The sequence below is a fragment of the Aythya fuligula genome, chromosome Z (assembly GCF_009819795.1).
Source record: "Aythya fuligula isolate bAytFul2 chromosome Z, bAytFul2.pri, whole genome shotgun sequence".
In the NCBI taxonomy this organism is placed as follows: domain Eukaryota; kingdom Metazoa; phylum Chordata; class Aves; order Anseriformes; family Anatidae; genus Aythya; species Aythya fuligula.
In genome coordinates, this window is record NC_045593.1 from 674,330 (window position 1) to 692,100 (window position 17,771).

The following is a 17,771-nucleotide window of genomic DNA, read 5'->3' on the forward strand; positions in this document are numbered from 1 at the left end:
AGCGTTGCACAAAAACACCTTGAAGTGTCAAGCTTTAAAAATGAGTCTTCTTTTCTCTTTCTCCTGTGCAGCTTGGATTATCTTGGCCTTGTCAAAATACATTCTCTAGTTAGAGGTTGGAAATATTTCCCTCCTGGCTCCTAGGTATTGATTTTTCACCACTCAGCTCTGCTGTCAGCCAGCGAGGGGAAAGGTGAAAGTTCGCCCAGCGCTGCCTGGCTTTGCCCCCCGCCAGCACCGTGCCCCTCCGTGCCGGATCCGCGCCAGCATCCCCGACAGAGCTGCTACCGCCTGCATTTCACCTGCAAGAAAACCCCGGGGCCACGGGTATTTTAACACATTCGTGCACTGTGAAAATTGAAGATTCACCCAATTCTTGTTTCTTTCTTTTTCTTTTTTTTTTTTCTTTTTTTTTTTTTTTTACTTGCTTTGTTCTGAAGGGCTGTTCGGTGATGTCTGACCAAAAAAAAAAAAAAAAAAAGAAGAAGAAAGTGTGTATTGTAAATTCTAACCCAAATGCATATTAAATACACTTGGCAACCCTGCACTCCACGCTAGGAAATCTCAGTGTTTAATTTGTGTTAATCAGTTTCTTTGGAGGAATCTGAACGGAATACAAGGAAGTACCACCTTGTAAACACCGATGTTGATGAATTTCTGGAAGACTCCAATTCCTTTGTTTGCTTTAGCTCCGTTGTGTCGGGAATTGAGAACTTTATTCCCGGCACCTTCCTACCTCCACCTTTTGTACCGAGGGCTCTCAGTGCCTCCTGCGTGACTGACGGAATGCCACTTCTGGTCCTCAAATGAAAAATGTATTTCTTGTGTGGTGAAAAAACTCCAGATTACTGGCTCATAAAGCAGGTGCAGGAAATTATCTGCGTGCCATGAGGCTGATGCCACGACAACAACACTCTTCAATACAATTCAGTTTTATTTCCCAAGCATATTTACACCAGGTTGTTCAATACATACAGCAGATGGGGAGTGGATTCAGAAGTTGCTCGGGAGGCAGACACTTCCATCATTTCCCATGGATGGTGACTTCCATCATTACAACATTTTCATACAGGTGTCTCATCATGTCATCTTTTGCTTGTAAACTGCCAATGAAGCCACATACGTCTCCACGTTTACAAGGACAAGTCCAAATACAGCACTAGCAAATCAATAGAGCACTAAGAGCTTACACCGGAATGACAATACCGATTTTGCAGCGGTGCTGAGAGACGGGGGCTGTGAAGAAGTTGGGGACTAGGGCTAACGAAGTCCCCGACGCAGGGGGTGTGTTTGGGCACGTAGTTGTGTTCAGGCTGCAGAGGACCCTCAGGGGCTGCGGGCTGGGCGAGGACCAGAGCGAGCCCGGTGCCCTAAGACGGGCGCCGCGGGCCGAGGATGCTCCTCCACCAGCGGACCGCTCGCCGTCAGCGCCCCTGCTGCTCGGTGTGCAGGGCTGGCAGGCACACGGCTGCCTCTGCCTCGCACTTCAGAAAGCCCATTACACTTCTACCCCAAAACAAACACTTTAATGCATATATCATTCAAGATGTTTGCTCACTATACCGCAAAGGGAATCACCGGAGGGCTACGGCCCGCTGTTCCCACCGCGGCCGCAGTTTGTTTCTGAAAGCAAACACACGCACAGGTCGTGAGATCTGCCCCAACCTAACGGTGGCATCGGATCCTGGAGCACCTCTGGGCATGCTTACAGTGCACCCTAACGCCTCCCTCACACCCCTACACCGAGCAGTACAGTGCTGCAGCCCACAGGTGGGAGCCTGGCAGCTCTTTTGTACTTTAATCATTGAGGTTACATCTACAGCTTTGTAATCACAATGTACATGCACCTTGCATCAGTTCACTTCGAAAAGACCCTGATATTCTACGACAGAGTTCTCGACTAAATTCTACATTCCCGCCAGATACAAAGAGTAAATTTTACGGCAGTTTGTGTTAAACATTCCTAATGGTCTTCATTTTTAAATTTTTAAACAGCAAACAGATATGTAGCTTCTGGACTGTAAACCTCACTTCCATATACAGTGTACTACACAGACCACCTAAAATAAAATAATAAAAAAAAAATCAATGCTTTTTAAATTTAGAAGCCGTTTTAAAAATTAATTTATTCCTTTTGGGGAAGGGAGGATTCTATGAGTACCATTTTTACTTTACCATGTAAAGACAGCCTTCTTAGTTCGGTGAGCTTTTCAGACAAAAATGGCAAAGAAAAAGCTATACAAACATATACATCAATATGTTTAAATAAAATAGTATTTTATAGATTTTTTTCTTTACTGTGAGCATAAACCAGCATACTTTCACACGATTAAATATTTCATAAAATTAGATATGTAAGAAGGAAACACAGTCACAGCTAACGTTACATAGGAATATTCCTACCGAGGAAACTGTTTCCATACATCCACTCAAATAACTTATTCATTTTTCACAATTTTTCGTGCCGGAATCGCTAACCACCAGTGACATTTGTGCTGTTTCCCCCGGTCTCTCGGCGAGGCCAGCCCGTGCAGCACACACAGCCTGCCTTCCGCGCAGGGCCCAGCACAAATGGGAGCGGCTTTTGGAAGAAAAAGCTTTTTTTCTCTCTCCTTTTTTTTTAAATAAATACCTTCACTGGTAGCAAAAAACACCGTTATATATAAATACTCCTCTGTTCAAGTTTGCTATTCTATCTTAGAGACATTTTGTAATATTTACATGTGGGTTGTTACTCTTTTTCCAGGCTACAGCAAGCAATGATGAGCACAGCAGCACTGCTGATGCACTCCAACCTCCGTCCCTTCATGGTCCCGGTCCCGAGCCCATCAGGCTCTCACCAACAGGCCAGCTCTAAGGGGCGTCACCCAGCGATCATTCAGTGGTCACTAGCAGAAAGTCCATGTAAACACAGCCTTTTTGGTAAACACTGAGGGTCCGCCGGCGTGTTTTGGGATGCTGGCCAGGCCTCAGCGTGACCAGGTGTCCTGCTGCTGCTGCTCCGGGCAGCCGGGACCTCTCCAGAAGCCATCCATCCTCTCGCTGCCGCGGGGAGAAACCACCCCGTGTCCCTGTCCGTGTCCACCGCGGCCTGGCCGGTCCGTGGGGCGCTGAGGGGCGCTGGGTGCGTGGAGCACAGAGACGAAGGAAGAGGGAGAAGGACAGGGAGGTCGGGGACAGCGATGTACTTGTGGCGCGGCGGCTTCCCCTAGACCATGAAGCGGTGCTCCTTGCCGTCGTGAGCCATGAGGATGACGTTGCGGTTGGAGGTCCAGATGAGGCGGGCCAGCCGCAGCGCGTTGTGCGAGCCGGGGGAGGCCGGCTGCACGGGCGGCACCTGGTACGTCTTGATGCAGCGCAGCTGCGGCGCCGAGTTGAGCATGCCGATGCTGCCCAGCAGGGACGTGTTCATCTGCAGAGATGAGCAGAGATGGCACCCCCGTGGCACCCCAACAGCAGCGGGGAACCCGCCCGGTGCCCACCGCCCTGCCCTGCCCTGCCCACCCACACCAGCCGTAATTAGCGCTCATTAGGCAGGGCCAAGCAATGCTGTTGGATGGGAGAGCAGCCGAGAGGCTACCACCCAGTATAGCAAGCAACATCTTTACAGCTACCCACCCCTGCATCCCCCCAAAACAAGAGAAAGGTGACTGTATATGACTAGAAGGAATACCAGTGACAGTCACGAACCTGTTAAAACTTCCCTCCTGTGCACGGGACTCAGTGAAGTTTAGCAATCAGTGACCACTTCATCTCCCTGCTTTTCCCATGTAATTTTTTTTATTAGCATTCTCCTTGACTGTCTCTTTTTCAAATAGAATTGTGAGATCGGAATCAATAAGCTAGCTAGGAAAATTGCATAGCGTATTCAGTATGGTGAAAAGTATCACTTATACTTTATTTGTATGGCTTTGTTATTGAAGGATTTTTTTCAAAATTTAAGGAGAAACATGAAATGTTAATAAGCAAATGTTAAATATCAAGAGTTTTATTATTTTCTGGAAGAAAAACAAACCATTCAGGAGAGGTTCCCTGCATTGTGCTCTCTGGAAAGCAGGCTAGTTACTGATGCATGCTGCCTAGATCCGTGTTTTAAAAACGAGATTTGCTGCTCTAGCCCACCAAGACACAGAAACCACTACCCCTTCCAAAGCACTCCTCTGGAAAGCCTTCCCGTCCCTATGCACAGCAATCCTAGGATTTCCACGGACCGCCTCGCTGCATCCCCGGGCTGTGCCACGCGCAGCAGTGGGCCAGGGCAGGCGCGTTACTGCTGATACCACGCTCTGAATTCTGATCAGGACAAAGTACAAGCCATTACTTTTTCCTGGCTCTTCTCAGCAGCAGAATGGTGTCAGAGAGTGTAAATCATGGCATCTCTAGCAGGGAGCATGCAAGCACCACTGACATTTTCACAATTTAAATCATCTTGAGTAATAACCCTTTTAAGATGACTAATGTTACTGATTTTCCTGCATTAATAATAGTGCCAAATAGAACACAGAAGGGAAAAAAATCACTAGTGCACGAGGTCACATTTTAAAACTAAATGTGTAGGTATATTTAACTCTTTATGTAAAAGCCACTTTAACGCGAGCGTTTATACACCTGGAAGAATGTGGCAGCTCACAATTTAAAACACGTGCGTGCCTGATTTTTTTTTTTTCCTGCCAATTTTACAAGATCTGGTCTGATTGCTTTCCAGATTTTCCCTGAGCACTTCAATTGAATAAATGTAACTGATGGGTGAAGATTCTTGCTGTTCTCATTTACCATTTCAGAAAGCACACAATGTAATGAGGGATAATAATTTAATAATTATTATGGCACCTGTAGAACTAATGAATGGCATCAAAATGAGGGAACTACGTTAACGACTCGCTGGTAATTATGGGTATACTGAGTTCTGCTTTATAGTCTGATTACTGCAAAACTACATTATTTTGATAGTCTGCACAAATTGCTTGTTCAGATCCATTTTGAAGTCTAAAGCCATTTGAAGGAAGAAAAAAATGCTATCTAGGGAATGTAGGCAGCAGTTAAGGCCTCTTCTGGGGTAATCTGTCCCACCAAGCTACGTGTTTATTTATCTCTGATTAACAAAAATACTCCTACTGACATGAGATCACACAGACAAAAAGAACTGCTGATGTTAAAAAAAAAAAGATAAATTGTCTAGATACTTCACAAAATGGTGGTCTGATCCTCAGTATCTCCCATTTCAGCCCCTCTTTGTATCGTCTCTCCCCCAGTTTTCCTGTTTCCAGCCCTATTATGAAGCGGAAGGCAGCCCCACAGCGCGCGGTGCAGCGGAGCACAGCTCCCCGACAGCACGGCACGCGGGCTCCAGGCACGGCAGCTGTGGCTGCTGAGCAGTAACGGGACCCGTGGCCACCTTAATAGCTCTGCATCGTGTTTAATAAAAAATAGAATGGAGAAATGTCGTGAAGGTCTTCATCTATGGGAATTTATGAGATTAGAGAAGAAAAATGCCTACTGATAGGGATGGGACCGAGAATGGGAGCAGAAGCACCTGGCCTGGCCTGCTGAGAACTAGTTGGGGCTCTCCTCCATGGCCCTAAATCTCATCAGGTGGATGCTTTAGGTGTGTGAAACTGAACTGTTACAGCAGTTTCAGATTCAAACATCAAATAGGACGCAGCCCAACATTTGAGGCTGCTCGTTGATTGCCCTGAAGTTACATCCTGATCTGTATGCAAACAAGCCTCCTCCCTCACCAGGTGATAACCGCAAGGGATGTTCGAGTAGAAACAATAACAGAAAAAGACCTGCACACTGCAAAAATAGATAGCTGTGGCTAGACAGCACGGCAAAACATTGGGAAAGGGAAAGCTTCTGGAGAGTTTGTGCTGCAAGAGGTCTGTGTGCTGTAACCTGGGTGTGCAGCGGGTACCTGGGCTGTGTGGGAGCACGCAGAGTGTGACTGGCCCGCCAGGGGACACGGGGATGGGAAATGCCTGCAGGCTCCCAGGGACAGTCCTTACCTGCCAGAAGGAGAGGTGGCTGTCGGAGTTGGAGTAGGTGGCGAGGTACCGGCCGTCGGGAGCAAACGCCACTGCAGTTATGGGCCCTTTGTGACCGTGGATCGTCTGGCGAGAGGGAAGAGAACAGAAGCCGAGAGCGTTTGTTACTGCGCCACAGCCGTGCTCAGCAGGCTTTCAAGTAAAAAAGGCAACAGCAGCTGAACTTCTGGAAAGACCTCTACAGTCAGAAAAAAGCACACAGTGTGCCTCTTCCTCCTGTTCCACCGTTGTAGCTTCGGTCTTGAATCTCACGTATGACACGTATGATAGTGAGTACTGAGTGCAGGGCCAGCCAGTACAGGGCTACACACAGGTTCTGGTGTTTTTTCTTTATCATTGTTTTGTTTTGTTTTTAACTCACAGTAACACATGAAGTTTTCTCTTTGAAAATATCATTTTTTACCGGATTCTCATGAAGAAAACACCAGTGACATGCGCGCAAACTATTGCTTGGTAGAATATGCAGTGGCTGCTCCTTCTGCACGAAGAGGCTCTGCGCCAGCTGCACATTGGCAGGACTTTAAGTGTGTGGAAAAAAGACTTTGTAACGTTCATCGACAAAAAACTAGACTGTGAAAATAAAAGCAGGGCCCCTGCAGCCAGCTCCTGGACACTAGAAGTAGCTCCTGGACCTACTGAGATGGCACGCTGCTCCTAAAGCTAGGCTGATATTAATAACCCGTTAATATATTTATTTACTGCTTATCACACACAAGTTGAGTGAAGTCAAACGGAATCCCAGACCCATGTCTTTAATGTAATCACCACAGTGCAGGATGAAGATTTGAAAGGGCAATTAATTAGGTGATCCACCCTTTAGACCCATCAAACTGTGCAGCACTTAACAAGCAAGTAATACTTGTCAATAAAAAATGTTTTGGTAATACAAAGGTGGAAAATCAATAGTACTAGCACACTTGTTGCTCTTTTTACTACTGAAAATGTGTTCCAATAAGTACAATCCTTAGGGGAATTAACGTGCTTTGTTATTTAAAGCGAGTGCCTCTATAATTGATGCTAATCCTTTCAAGCCAAGATTTATTTTTTAGTGCGCTATCTAAATGTGTACTTCGCAACGCTCATCTTCTGTTTCTTAGGCAAGTGAATAAGCATAACAAAACCAAATTATTGCTGCTCATTCAAAATATTCTGCTTGCACCCATCCCTTTGGAGTTCAGACTTGGCTTAGGACAGCAGCGCTTCGGCAGCACCACTTCTATGGCACCGACACTTCGCAGTTTTCCTGCTCTGATGTAATTATATTTTATAAAAGTATGCAAAAATCTGTACAATATTGGTTAGAAAACGGTCTCAATTTTGACCGGCAGGCGGGGTGGGACAAAGTGCAGCTGCTTGTAGTTTCCCGCTGCCCAACCAATTGTTTTTTAATGGGAGGACGCTCCTGGGAGACTATTTGACTTCTGCACCTGCCACCGCCGCAGCCCTCCACCACATGATATACTGGAGCTATGACAGCCTCATTCCGAGCCCAATATTCAGCAAACTCGACGCTGGACTGCATTATTCTGTTAAAGGTGACATAAAAAATAAGTACTGTATCACTGCAGCGATTTGATTTTAATAAATACACCGAAATGCATACTTTAAATTGATAAAGTAACTTACACACCGCTAGAGAGACACAGCAATATTCCGCCACATTTATTATTAGATATTTATCTCCCCGGTCTCTGGGGGTACCTTAACTAAAATGAAACAAACACAAAATCACTTAGTGGGAAAGCGGCGTGCCTGCTGCACCCCCCAGCAGCGCTGCCCTCAAACAAACCGAGGAACAAACCGAGGCTCTCACAGCCAAACGCCACCCTCACAGCGATCCGCCAGCTTTAACTGGGAATGGTGTGAAAGCATTGCTTCCAGTTTTTGCGTGGGAAACAGCCTCTGCACAAGGAGTGCTTCCTTGAAATTAAGGAGCTGACTCTGTAAGTGCTGCCCTGCTCAGAGATGAATTGCTGGCAGTGCTGAAAGTTTAGAACAGATATTATCAATAGATAAAGGTAGGTCTGGTAGATCAGTCTCTCCTTTTATTTTTAGCATCATGTGCCTAACTCTGTGTCATGCAAAGAAGAGTTTTGCTTTTTTGTATCATTTAAATTAAAAATTGGAATTTGAATTTGAATGCTGACATGGGGTACAAAGACCCGTGGAACACACACAGAGCCCAAGCTGCACAGGGAAATAAATACTGCTCTTGGAAATGAAGATAAAGCTGGCAGAGCTGGGCAGGGAGTACACACCAATAAATACTTATGAAGACTGCTGTAAAAGCAAAGGAGCCATCACAGCTCCGCATCTGCTCCTGGTTTCAGACACAGTGGAGATGAACAGCACCTCAGCAAGGCAGCACTGTGCTATGCCCAGGTCGCATTTTTCTTTTCTTTCCCTGGTTATTTTTATTTTTCTCCACCTTGCGATCATCGCCACTCTCTCTTTCCATGTATAATCACAACATAAATTCAGAAGGACTGCATTGTACACAGCCCACGTTGAGCTGCTGGTTTCCCAAACCCTGCCAGCTTTGGTCTAAGCTCAGCTGGAACAAGAGTGTGCCCGATAAAACCTTTCTTTCATATATATTTTTTTCAATCGTCCGTCAAAATCCAAGCACATGAGATGTTCCCAGATCACAGTCTGTGTGTACACACTGAGGACATTTTATAAAAACACAGCTAGCAAAACTAAACAGCTTCACCTGAAAAGACAGGTGAAATACCATCTCTCTTCTCATACCACATATAAATTCTTTCATGATGCCCCTTCAAAGGCTTTCATGAACCCAACTTTCCAAGCAATCTAGTAGAATTATCTCATATCGCATCAAATTAAATAATTCCAGTATTTCTAATAATTAAATTTCCGTCTTCTTTCAAGTAATAATAGCAATTGCAGTAAAAATTTCAGGACTATACTGAGAAAAAGTATATTTAAATCTTCAAATTAATTTTTCTTCCTGTCCTTCAAGTGGCTTCTCAATAGCATCCAGATAAAGGCAAAGCACATATATTAAAATGTTTAACTTAATAACGTATATAACTTAATTTTTAATCTTACACTAATAGAATTTTGCATCAACCATTACTATTACTCAATATGAAAATGTGACTGGCATGATCTGACAGGCAGCATGCAACGAGAGCAGAAAGTGACCTTGAACAGCAGTGTATAAAAATACATTTATCACCGAAATGGCATGCCGGCTGTCAGTCAATATATGCTTCTCATTTGTTAGGAGGTTCTCCTGCTGTGATTCCCTCATTACAATTTGCTTTTACTTCCTGGGCAAATGACAACCAGAAAATGAGGCAGCTTCTTTCTTGACCGAACTTAATCCAGAAAAAATTAGATGACAGCTGCACCCATCCGAGTGTTACAGGATGGTTGAGAAACGGTTCCAAAATGTGCAGCCTGACCATTTCACCGGCTCTGTAGAAGAGCCCAGAGCGAGCCTTGCATCCCCTGAAACTGTGACTGTGATCAGCACACGCACGGAGCTCCCCCAGATCCATCCAGCCCCCTCCCCAAACACCCAGATAACTGCAAACACCGGGTTTCTGCTCTCACTTCAGGAATGTTCTTCTCAATTCGAGAGTTTCATGTGGCACCATCAAAACCCACAGGGCACACTGTGAAACCAATGCCATGGTGGTTTCACGAGAGGTTGGTGGCAATGCAGTAGCATCTCAGAGCATTTGCAAGAGGATGTGTCAGATCACTCAGCATTGTTATTGAAATTTTTATCTCCATGGCGATTATTCTTGTAAAAGAGCTTTCAACAGCTCATCGGCTGAACTTTATGCTGTAACTTCCAGGAAAATAATTTACATAAGAATTCTGATTATGCTCAGAATACCAATGAAAACGGGAGAAGAAAGTGCTTAATATTTTCTCCAGGTTAATAGCATTTTGTGAGATGAAACATTATTTTAAATCCTTACTTCAAAGAGGTATATTATCAATTACAAGCAGTCTGTGTAAAAAAATACAAAATATAGATAGGAACCTAGAAGAAAAGAGATTATACTGGCCAAATACCAGGCCTCTTGACTTGCACATACTCGCTGCTGTGAAGCCCTGTAAAGTTTTAGATCTCAAACCTCAAGTCCCTCAAGGCTGAGGCTCAATAGATGCGAGGAAGTTTGGGCTGATGTCCCAGTGCCAGAGAGCACTTCTCATGGAGAAAAAATACTGAATGCTTTCCAGAAAGTCACAGCATGGAACAGATTTGCCATTTATTACGTGGACTTCACCTAACCAACGTGCAAAATGCAACTCACAGCCCTGAAGCGAACAGCTGTATAAATGGGTTTGTTACTGGAGGGGCAGCGGCTGGGGCACGCAGCATCTCCAGCCCCTAGTGCTCCGTAGGTGACACGCCAGACGTGGTGTCAGCGAGCCAGATTTTGCACATTTCCTATTCGAGCAGCTGTCACTAGGTTTTCGAGCAGGCACGATGTTCCCATAAATCCCCCACTTGTTCTAGTCACAGTGCTCCTTGCTAAGGCAGCGCTGGGCTGAAATATCTTCTGGAGCCCTGCTAACGATGGGACTTGGGGCTCGGCCCGCAGTGCTTGTCCTTAAACAGCTCGGTTAGGGCGTGCCTCTTCCCTTCCAGCTCCACTCACCGAAGTTTTACAGAGAACTGCTTAGATATCACATTCATATTTGGAGCGCTGCAATATTTTTAACCTTTGACTTCACAGCCTTCAATGTACTCGCAGAGCACACAAATCCATAGTTCCCGAGTGACCTGAGACTTTTGTTTAAAGTGTTCAGCAACTCAAATGGAGTAGGAAAAGCTAACAAGATCAGCATATCCTGCCAAAACGCTAGGGTCTGGGGACTTAATTATCCTTCCAGAAGTGCCTTCTGCCATGCAGAGTCTGAGGAAAAAAGGAACTCGCACCAGGATTTTTGAAAGCAGCCTTCTGATTCTTGCTGCTCCTCACTCTAATTTTCTGACTGTGTTTCCAGATCTTTATCAGTTCCTGGGCAAATTGCAACCTATCGCAGAGCTCTGGGAAGCTGCTTTCGTTCCATCTTTACCATTCTCATTTTCTTCCAGAGTCAAAAGCGTCAAAATCAAGATTCTCAAAACAAGTGGAAATTTGGAAGGTCATGTCTAGATTGGAGAAAGAGGTCAGTTAAAAAATGTGTTTGCAACATGGTATTAAACAGTTCCGTACATCTACTGTGAGTCATGTTTAAATATGTACTTGCTGGTCACAGGCAACCCTAAACAGGGAAACCTCAGTTTGACCATGACCATTTAATGCATTTTGAGCATTTTTTGCCCTCTTGCTACTAGCTGCAAAGTCCTGGCTGCAGACTTTGTTAAAACACACGTACTAATATGCTCAAATTGCAATTTTCCTATTTTATCTTTTGAGTGCAGTACAAGGGCTATGCTTGTTTTCAAGCACGAATGTTGTGGTCAGGCAAAATCAAAAGGCAGAAAAAAAAACAAAACAAAAACACATTAGGCCAGGATGGACAGATTAAAATTTGCTCACATCCTAGGCTAGGATGAGACCTTCCAACCACGTGTGTTGTTTACAAAAGATGCTGCTGATGGGACCGAGCTGTGGCTGACTTCAGCCTTTAGACTTTTAATGTCTGAGTAGGATGGAACAGCTAAATTAGACATAAATTTATAAACTTTATTTTCTTTACAGATTTCGGTGTAAAATTTTTATGCATACTTTCCTTCTGCTGCTGCTTCTAGAGATGCAACTAACTCAGTGTTTTAACAAATCTCTAAACTCAACGTGGGGTTTGTGGCCTCAGAGGATGGTTGGTAAATTTAATATCTTTTTCCAGTCTATTTGACTTTTGTAGACTGAATTGTATCACTTCAAAAAGGGAAAAAAAATCCTTAGTGGAATTGATTACATTGTCGACTCCCCACTTTGGAACCCAACAGCTGAGGCATAAGAGTTAAGCAAAAAGCTAGTGTTGAATCAATTTCTTATTTAATTTTTACTAACTTTGATTATTCGAAAGCTCTCCTGATTTCTGCTCTTGGATTTACAGTCCTCTCTTAACGTCTATCCCTGCCTTTCCTCTCCCAACAGGATGTTCCTGTATTTGTAAACTCCAGATGCCTCCAAAGGCAGAATATGCAAGCTCCTTTAAATCACTCTCCAACCCAACTAGAAAAGAGTACAGAAAGACACAAAAATGACTCTTGAAAAATTAGTATTGCTGATCGCCGTGACCTAAAAAGCAAATTCTGTGATTCCTGAGGCCTCATTACTTTGCCTGGCTACAAAGCTACAAAGTTAGAGTGGAGTTACGGCATGAATTTATGGTGCACTTAGCAGGCTGTAATGTGAGGCCTCTCCGTTTGCATTTTTTACTTGTAGCTTAATGAATATATTTATATGTGCAAAGCAGATTTATCTGTGATGCACAGAGGCAACTTGGTGCTGATCAACAATGTCCACGCGGAGAGTTAATGCAGTGGAGTTACTGTGCTGTAAATTCATGCCTTGGATAAACCCTCACCAGCTTCCCATGCAGAAGAGTATCAGCACAGTCTATTCTCATAAAACACACCCCTAAATTACCACCAGCATAATTAAACACTGTTTTTAAAAGCCATTTGAGAAACTTGAAAAAAAAAATATGTTTATTTTGTTATTGCATCCCTCAGGTAGCTGGATTTGCTGTTAATAGGCTAAGACCGTCTCCTGTCATAATGAAAATGAGTAAAATCCCTCAACTCTATTAGGCGGGTTTAGAAAGATCAGCTCAGGGTAAAACTGCTGCAGCCTGTGGGGAAAACGTGTCTGTAACACAGAGGATAGCATGACGGTTTCCTTCCCCTGCAATGCTCCCTGACGCTGGAAATAAAATGTAAGAGGAACAAAAGAGCAGGGCTTGCATTCGAACAAGCCAGCTGTACCAACGAGGACGTGAAAATGTTAAGTACGTTTAAGTCCCGCTGTAGTTGAAGCATGTCCCCTTAAATTTCTGCCCCACTTGCCAGCAGCGCACTTATTACTACCTGGTATTACATTACTATGGATTTTCCCTTGTGAACCTCGCCACGGCTTTTGTGAGTCCGATTATAAACTAAGCCAGGCGTCGTCGAGCACTCCCAGTCCCCCTCGCACACTGCCGTGGCTGCTCGTGGCCGTGCCAGGCCACACGGGTGTGTTTTCAGAGCCCAGGTACACGGCACTAGGTGCACACGTGCGACGTGCCTATTCCAGCACAACGCGATCTGCTGCGCGGCCTGACGGCTTCCACTCCCTCCCCTTCCTGCCTCCACTGAGAAAAAGGTTTTGGCCTGCAAAATTAAAAGGCTATGCTCGGTAATTATCTTTTATCTGCAATTTGAGAATGCGTGTTCCTACTAACAAGTTTTCCGGGCTCATCTGAACTCGTCAGCGTGACAGTGTCAGTGAATGCACGCACGCGTTCAGGCTGCAGGATGGCTCTCCCTCCTTCTCTCCTATAAAACACTGCAATCCAGAGCGCTGCCTTTTATTTACCCAGCAAACTTAACTAAAGCAAGCCATTAGGCATCAGCAACTATTCATTCCAAATATAATATTAAACAATTTTCTGCCTCGTATAAGAATTAAAAAATTGCAAAGGCATCTAGGTACCGAAATAAAACAATATTATGCACAATCCAATTACTGCTCTGCCTGTCGAAGGCACGGCTTTAATTCTGCAGTGAGCCAAACGGAGCACCCAGACCAAACAGCATCGATTCGAGCTGATGTTTAGAAACATTTTGCTTTGAAATAAACCCAAGCAGAAGTCAGGCTTCCCTTTAACCTCCTGCTGTAAGAGACACGGCTCTCACGCACACAAGCTCCCATCTGCATCCCTGCAGAGCTGCCAGGGCTGCGATGTGATGCTGCAGGGACCCCTGCCCAGGGCTCAGCCCCGCGGGGGCACAGCTGGAGTGCTTGCAGAGGGCTGCCTGGCTGGACAGGGAAGGGAAACCTAGAGAATGAGATCGTCCAGCGACACGAGCTGCTTGTTTTTGTGGCCAGCCCTTTATGGCTCTGCTGCAGGTCTGCAGCTGGGTTGCACGAAGCAGGGCTCACTTCAACACCAGCCTGTGATGATTAATTACAAGTATCTCTATAAATACAATTGTAAATATTTATAAGGGAAAGCAAGATTTAATCGATGGAAATAGACCAGTTTACAGTTTTCTTGCCCGTACTGTGTGCTTTTCCCTGCATGTCTTTTCCCAAACCACTCTCTGTTCGCAGCTAACACAGAGCTGGCCACAAGCACCAGCCGGTGTCCGGACCGGGAACGAAGGTGTCACCGAAACAGAAGGTTTCTTTATGGTAGCAAAGTTTTCAGAAATCACACATCAAAATACACAGCCATCACCACAGCAATAGACCAGCTGGAAATGTGCTCCCTCTGCATTCCTGTGCTTCCCAACGCCAGAAAGAAGAGTGCACAACGAAAACCACTGTCACAGCCTGTCCTCTCCACCCAACACTCTAATACTTAGGTTTTTAAATGAAATGAAATACCACCAAATAGCTTGTTGGTATGAATTAACTGGGCGATTTTGGACTGGTCTCTGTGACCCAGCAAGAATTTTCCTGGCAACTTAAACGGAGATAATTACACTGACCCCAAGTTTCTGGATGCCACCTACAGTCAAGGGCAGAAACGTTCTCAGAAGTCTCATGAGTGACAGCACGAATCCTTCTGAGGCAGGTACCTTACACAAACTAGATGAAATGCCTGCTGCTTACCCGCATAAGAAGGAAAAAAAAAAACAGCCTCCAAAGTAAGAATGCAGGTGAGTTAATACTTATATGAGTTATCAGGATTGTAATTAATGAACAGTGACTCTAAGTCTGCTTTGGCTCTGAAAAAGCGATAGAGACTCCAAGGAGCAAAATATTATTAAGCAACTTTCAGACATTCATATTTTCCCATCATTCCAAAGTCAATAACAATCACGTATTCTAAAATCTAGTTACTTGAAATGTATCTCTGCAGTCTGTTACCACTGATTTAGTGTTCAGTTTGGGGGAAAAAAGGAACACAGCATCATTCTTTTCTATAGTAATGCACTTCTAAAGAAAGAAAAAGTTGAACTGCAGTTGCATGCTGATGATAACTTTGGTTTTAATTGCACCCAACCTGCAGAGACCGCTCTTAGTCTACCAAAAATACCATGCTTTTTTCTCATATTCTTCATAAATATATTAAAAAAAAAAGTATGACTCCAGGGTCATGACTTTGCACAGTATGTAAGTCACTTCAGAAACCCTCAAAATTGTCAGTTTGTAAAATCAATGGAAAAAAATGACGTTTGGAATGGGAAGTGTAATTCAGTCAGGACGACAGTGGCATGAGCACAGTGGCGCGGTATCAATGAGCTGCAATGTGGTATGTTTATCATTAGATAATCACTCCCCCAGAGGATTAGCAGCACACAGATGAACCTTGTGCCACATAACACACTTGGGGTGTCATTATCTCATGATAACCCCACTCCCTGCCATCTCCTATTGCTTAATTAGAGGTTACAAAGGTTATAATAGGACTAAAAGAACTTGGTGAACAGAACTTGCAACGAGTGATACCTTAATCAATTCAAAACCAGAGGCTGAGAATGTGCAGTCAACAAAGGCATCTCTGGAAGGCCATAAGCATGCATTATGTCCTAAATTAGGGAGCTAAAACTCGAGGAGAATGAAGAAATCTAGACGTATACTATGCCTTATTCTCCCTTGACAAATGTCATCTTCTTCATGTAGCATTTTGCCTAATTCAAATGTCACGTATATATATTAAAAAAAAACACTTTATGATATTAATTCACCTGAAATAAATTACCAAGCACATCCCAAGCAGAAGGAACAAGATTTCCAGGCTGTCTCATCAGAAGTAGGCTACATACATGTCCAAAAACCTTCATCCTGACTGCAAGATTACAAATTGGGCTTCTTCGTTGAAGTGTTTTATTTTTGGCTGGAAACTGCCACCCACCCTAAAATGCTGCGTTTTGTGCAGTCCCGCTGTCACCGAGTGCTCTGCCTGTATGGCTTTTGCTATGTTTTGTAAACAATGGCCACATTTGCAGATGGAGCAGCCACAGATCTGGCGCACTCAGAACTGTTTTCCAATTCACTGTGAAACATCAATTATCTTTATCAAATAACAGTATCTCATCTCAGTCCATTATCAAGATGGAGTCTTATTTTAGCTGGACTGAAGCCCTATCTGTATATCAAGGCTGGCCGCAGTGCCAGAGTGAGTGAAAGGCTGTGAAATAATCAATAATCATCATCAAATTGTGGTCGACAGGTTGTGAGGATGGAAGTTTTTGATGAAACCTCAACCTTTTTTTTTGTGCAGCTGATAAAGCTTAACCTTTGCAATACCTGATAACTATGACTCAGTTAAAGGAAGCTCTGCATACACTTAAAGAGCTTTGACTGTTCAAAAAAAACAACCCCTGAAACAGCCTGCTTTCCGTGGATAGCAACTTCACACCATCTTTTTGTTACTGAGCAAGTCAGCAGACAAAGAGCTACAGCGACCGTGTTTCATGGATTGTTATAAACACACCCTTGTGCTCCAACAACCAAGAACCACGCTCGGTCTTAAAGCTGTACAAATAAAAGGTCAGCCTAAAAAGGACAATCTCTGCATAACAATGAACAGAACCGCAGAAACAACAGAATCATTTCCAGCAAATATTTGCCTATTTAAATGTAGGTAGCTCCCTATTATCCAGAATAAATCTGGGATGAGATTATACAATTAAAGGAAAAAACAAAAACAAAAACAAAAACAAAAAACACAATATACCTACATTAGCCTAATTACTTAGCAGCCTTTCTTTTAGAATTGTTATTTTTATTCATCCCTTTTTTATGATTTTTTTTTCCAAAACAGAATTAAGGCCAAGAATAAGGCTGTAAACAGTTTCTGTTTGGGATTTTCAGTTTTCAGAACAGCTTGAGTAATCTCCAACCTGAATATAACCTCCTTGTGAAAAACGTAGAGTTGATTTCAGCCAATTATTTCCCCTTTTAGCTATGGGAAATAGCTAAATAGCTATGGGTTCTCTAGAAATAGAAATTTGAGGAAATTTGTCAAAATTCGCATGAGCAAGCAGAATGTGAATTTCAAGAATGACAATTTCAAATTTTCTCAGCCAGAACAGTGTTTAGATAGGGTATGGAAATAGAAGCTGCACCAGACAAACCCCTTGTAAGCACAAAATTGCTGGTGTGTTTCGAGTCACTACCTTAACACACACACACAAACAACTACAAAAAGCAAACAAAAGCCCTTGATCAGCTCTTTTGGCTGCTGAATGCATTTAGGAAAACTGTGGAAGCTTGCTAATGGTCAGACTGAGCAAGTAGCGCAAAAGCTGTCTGGCATTTTGATTAGACAGCTGCATAAGTAAATACTTTGAAAGCCTTCACAAAACTTCAACAAATGTTGTGAGAACTGGCAATACCGTTCAGTATTACTTCTGAAAAATTGGTCATAGATCTCCAGGCCACTGTTGCAAGTCCCATGGGACACGTCCAGCACCTCAACCCAAACCACCCTGTGATTGTGTGTCTTCATGCTCTGCTCAGGGAGGTTTAGAGCTCCTCAGCAGTGGGAAGGGTTTTTGTCCTCTTCGCTTGCACCAGAAGCACCTGGCCCGTCTGCCTGCACTGCATCGTAGCTCATCCTGCACTTGGCCCC

The 17,771-nt window shown here is 43.9% G+C and overlaps 1 protein-coding gene across 3 annotated transcripts in view; it reads right to left on the bottom strand.

Annotated features, from left to right (window-relative positions):
- Window positions 1–916: 916 nt before the first annotated feature.
- Window positions 917–17,771, bottom strand: part of WDR7 (WD repeat domain 7) — a 98,838-nt gene continuing 81,983 nt past the window's right edge. For all 3 annotated transcript variants that reach the window (XM_032205379.1, XM_032205378.1, XM_032205380.1), the window contains 2 exons: window positions 6,006–6,110; window positions 917–3,412 (listed from right to left, as the gene is read on the bottom strand). In XM_032205379.1, the coding sequence (XP_032061270.1) occupies window positions 3,209–3,412; window positions 6,006–6,110 (309 nt within the window). In that variant the 3' untranslated portion in view covers window positions 917–3,208. The remainder of the gene's footprint in view (window positions 3,413–6,005; window positions 6,111–17,771) is intronic.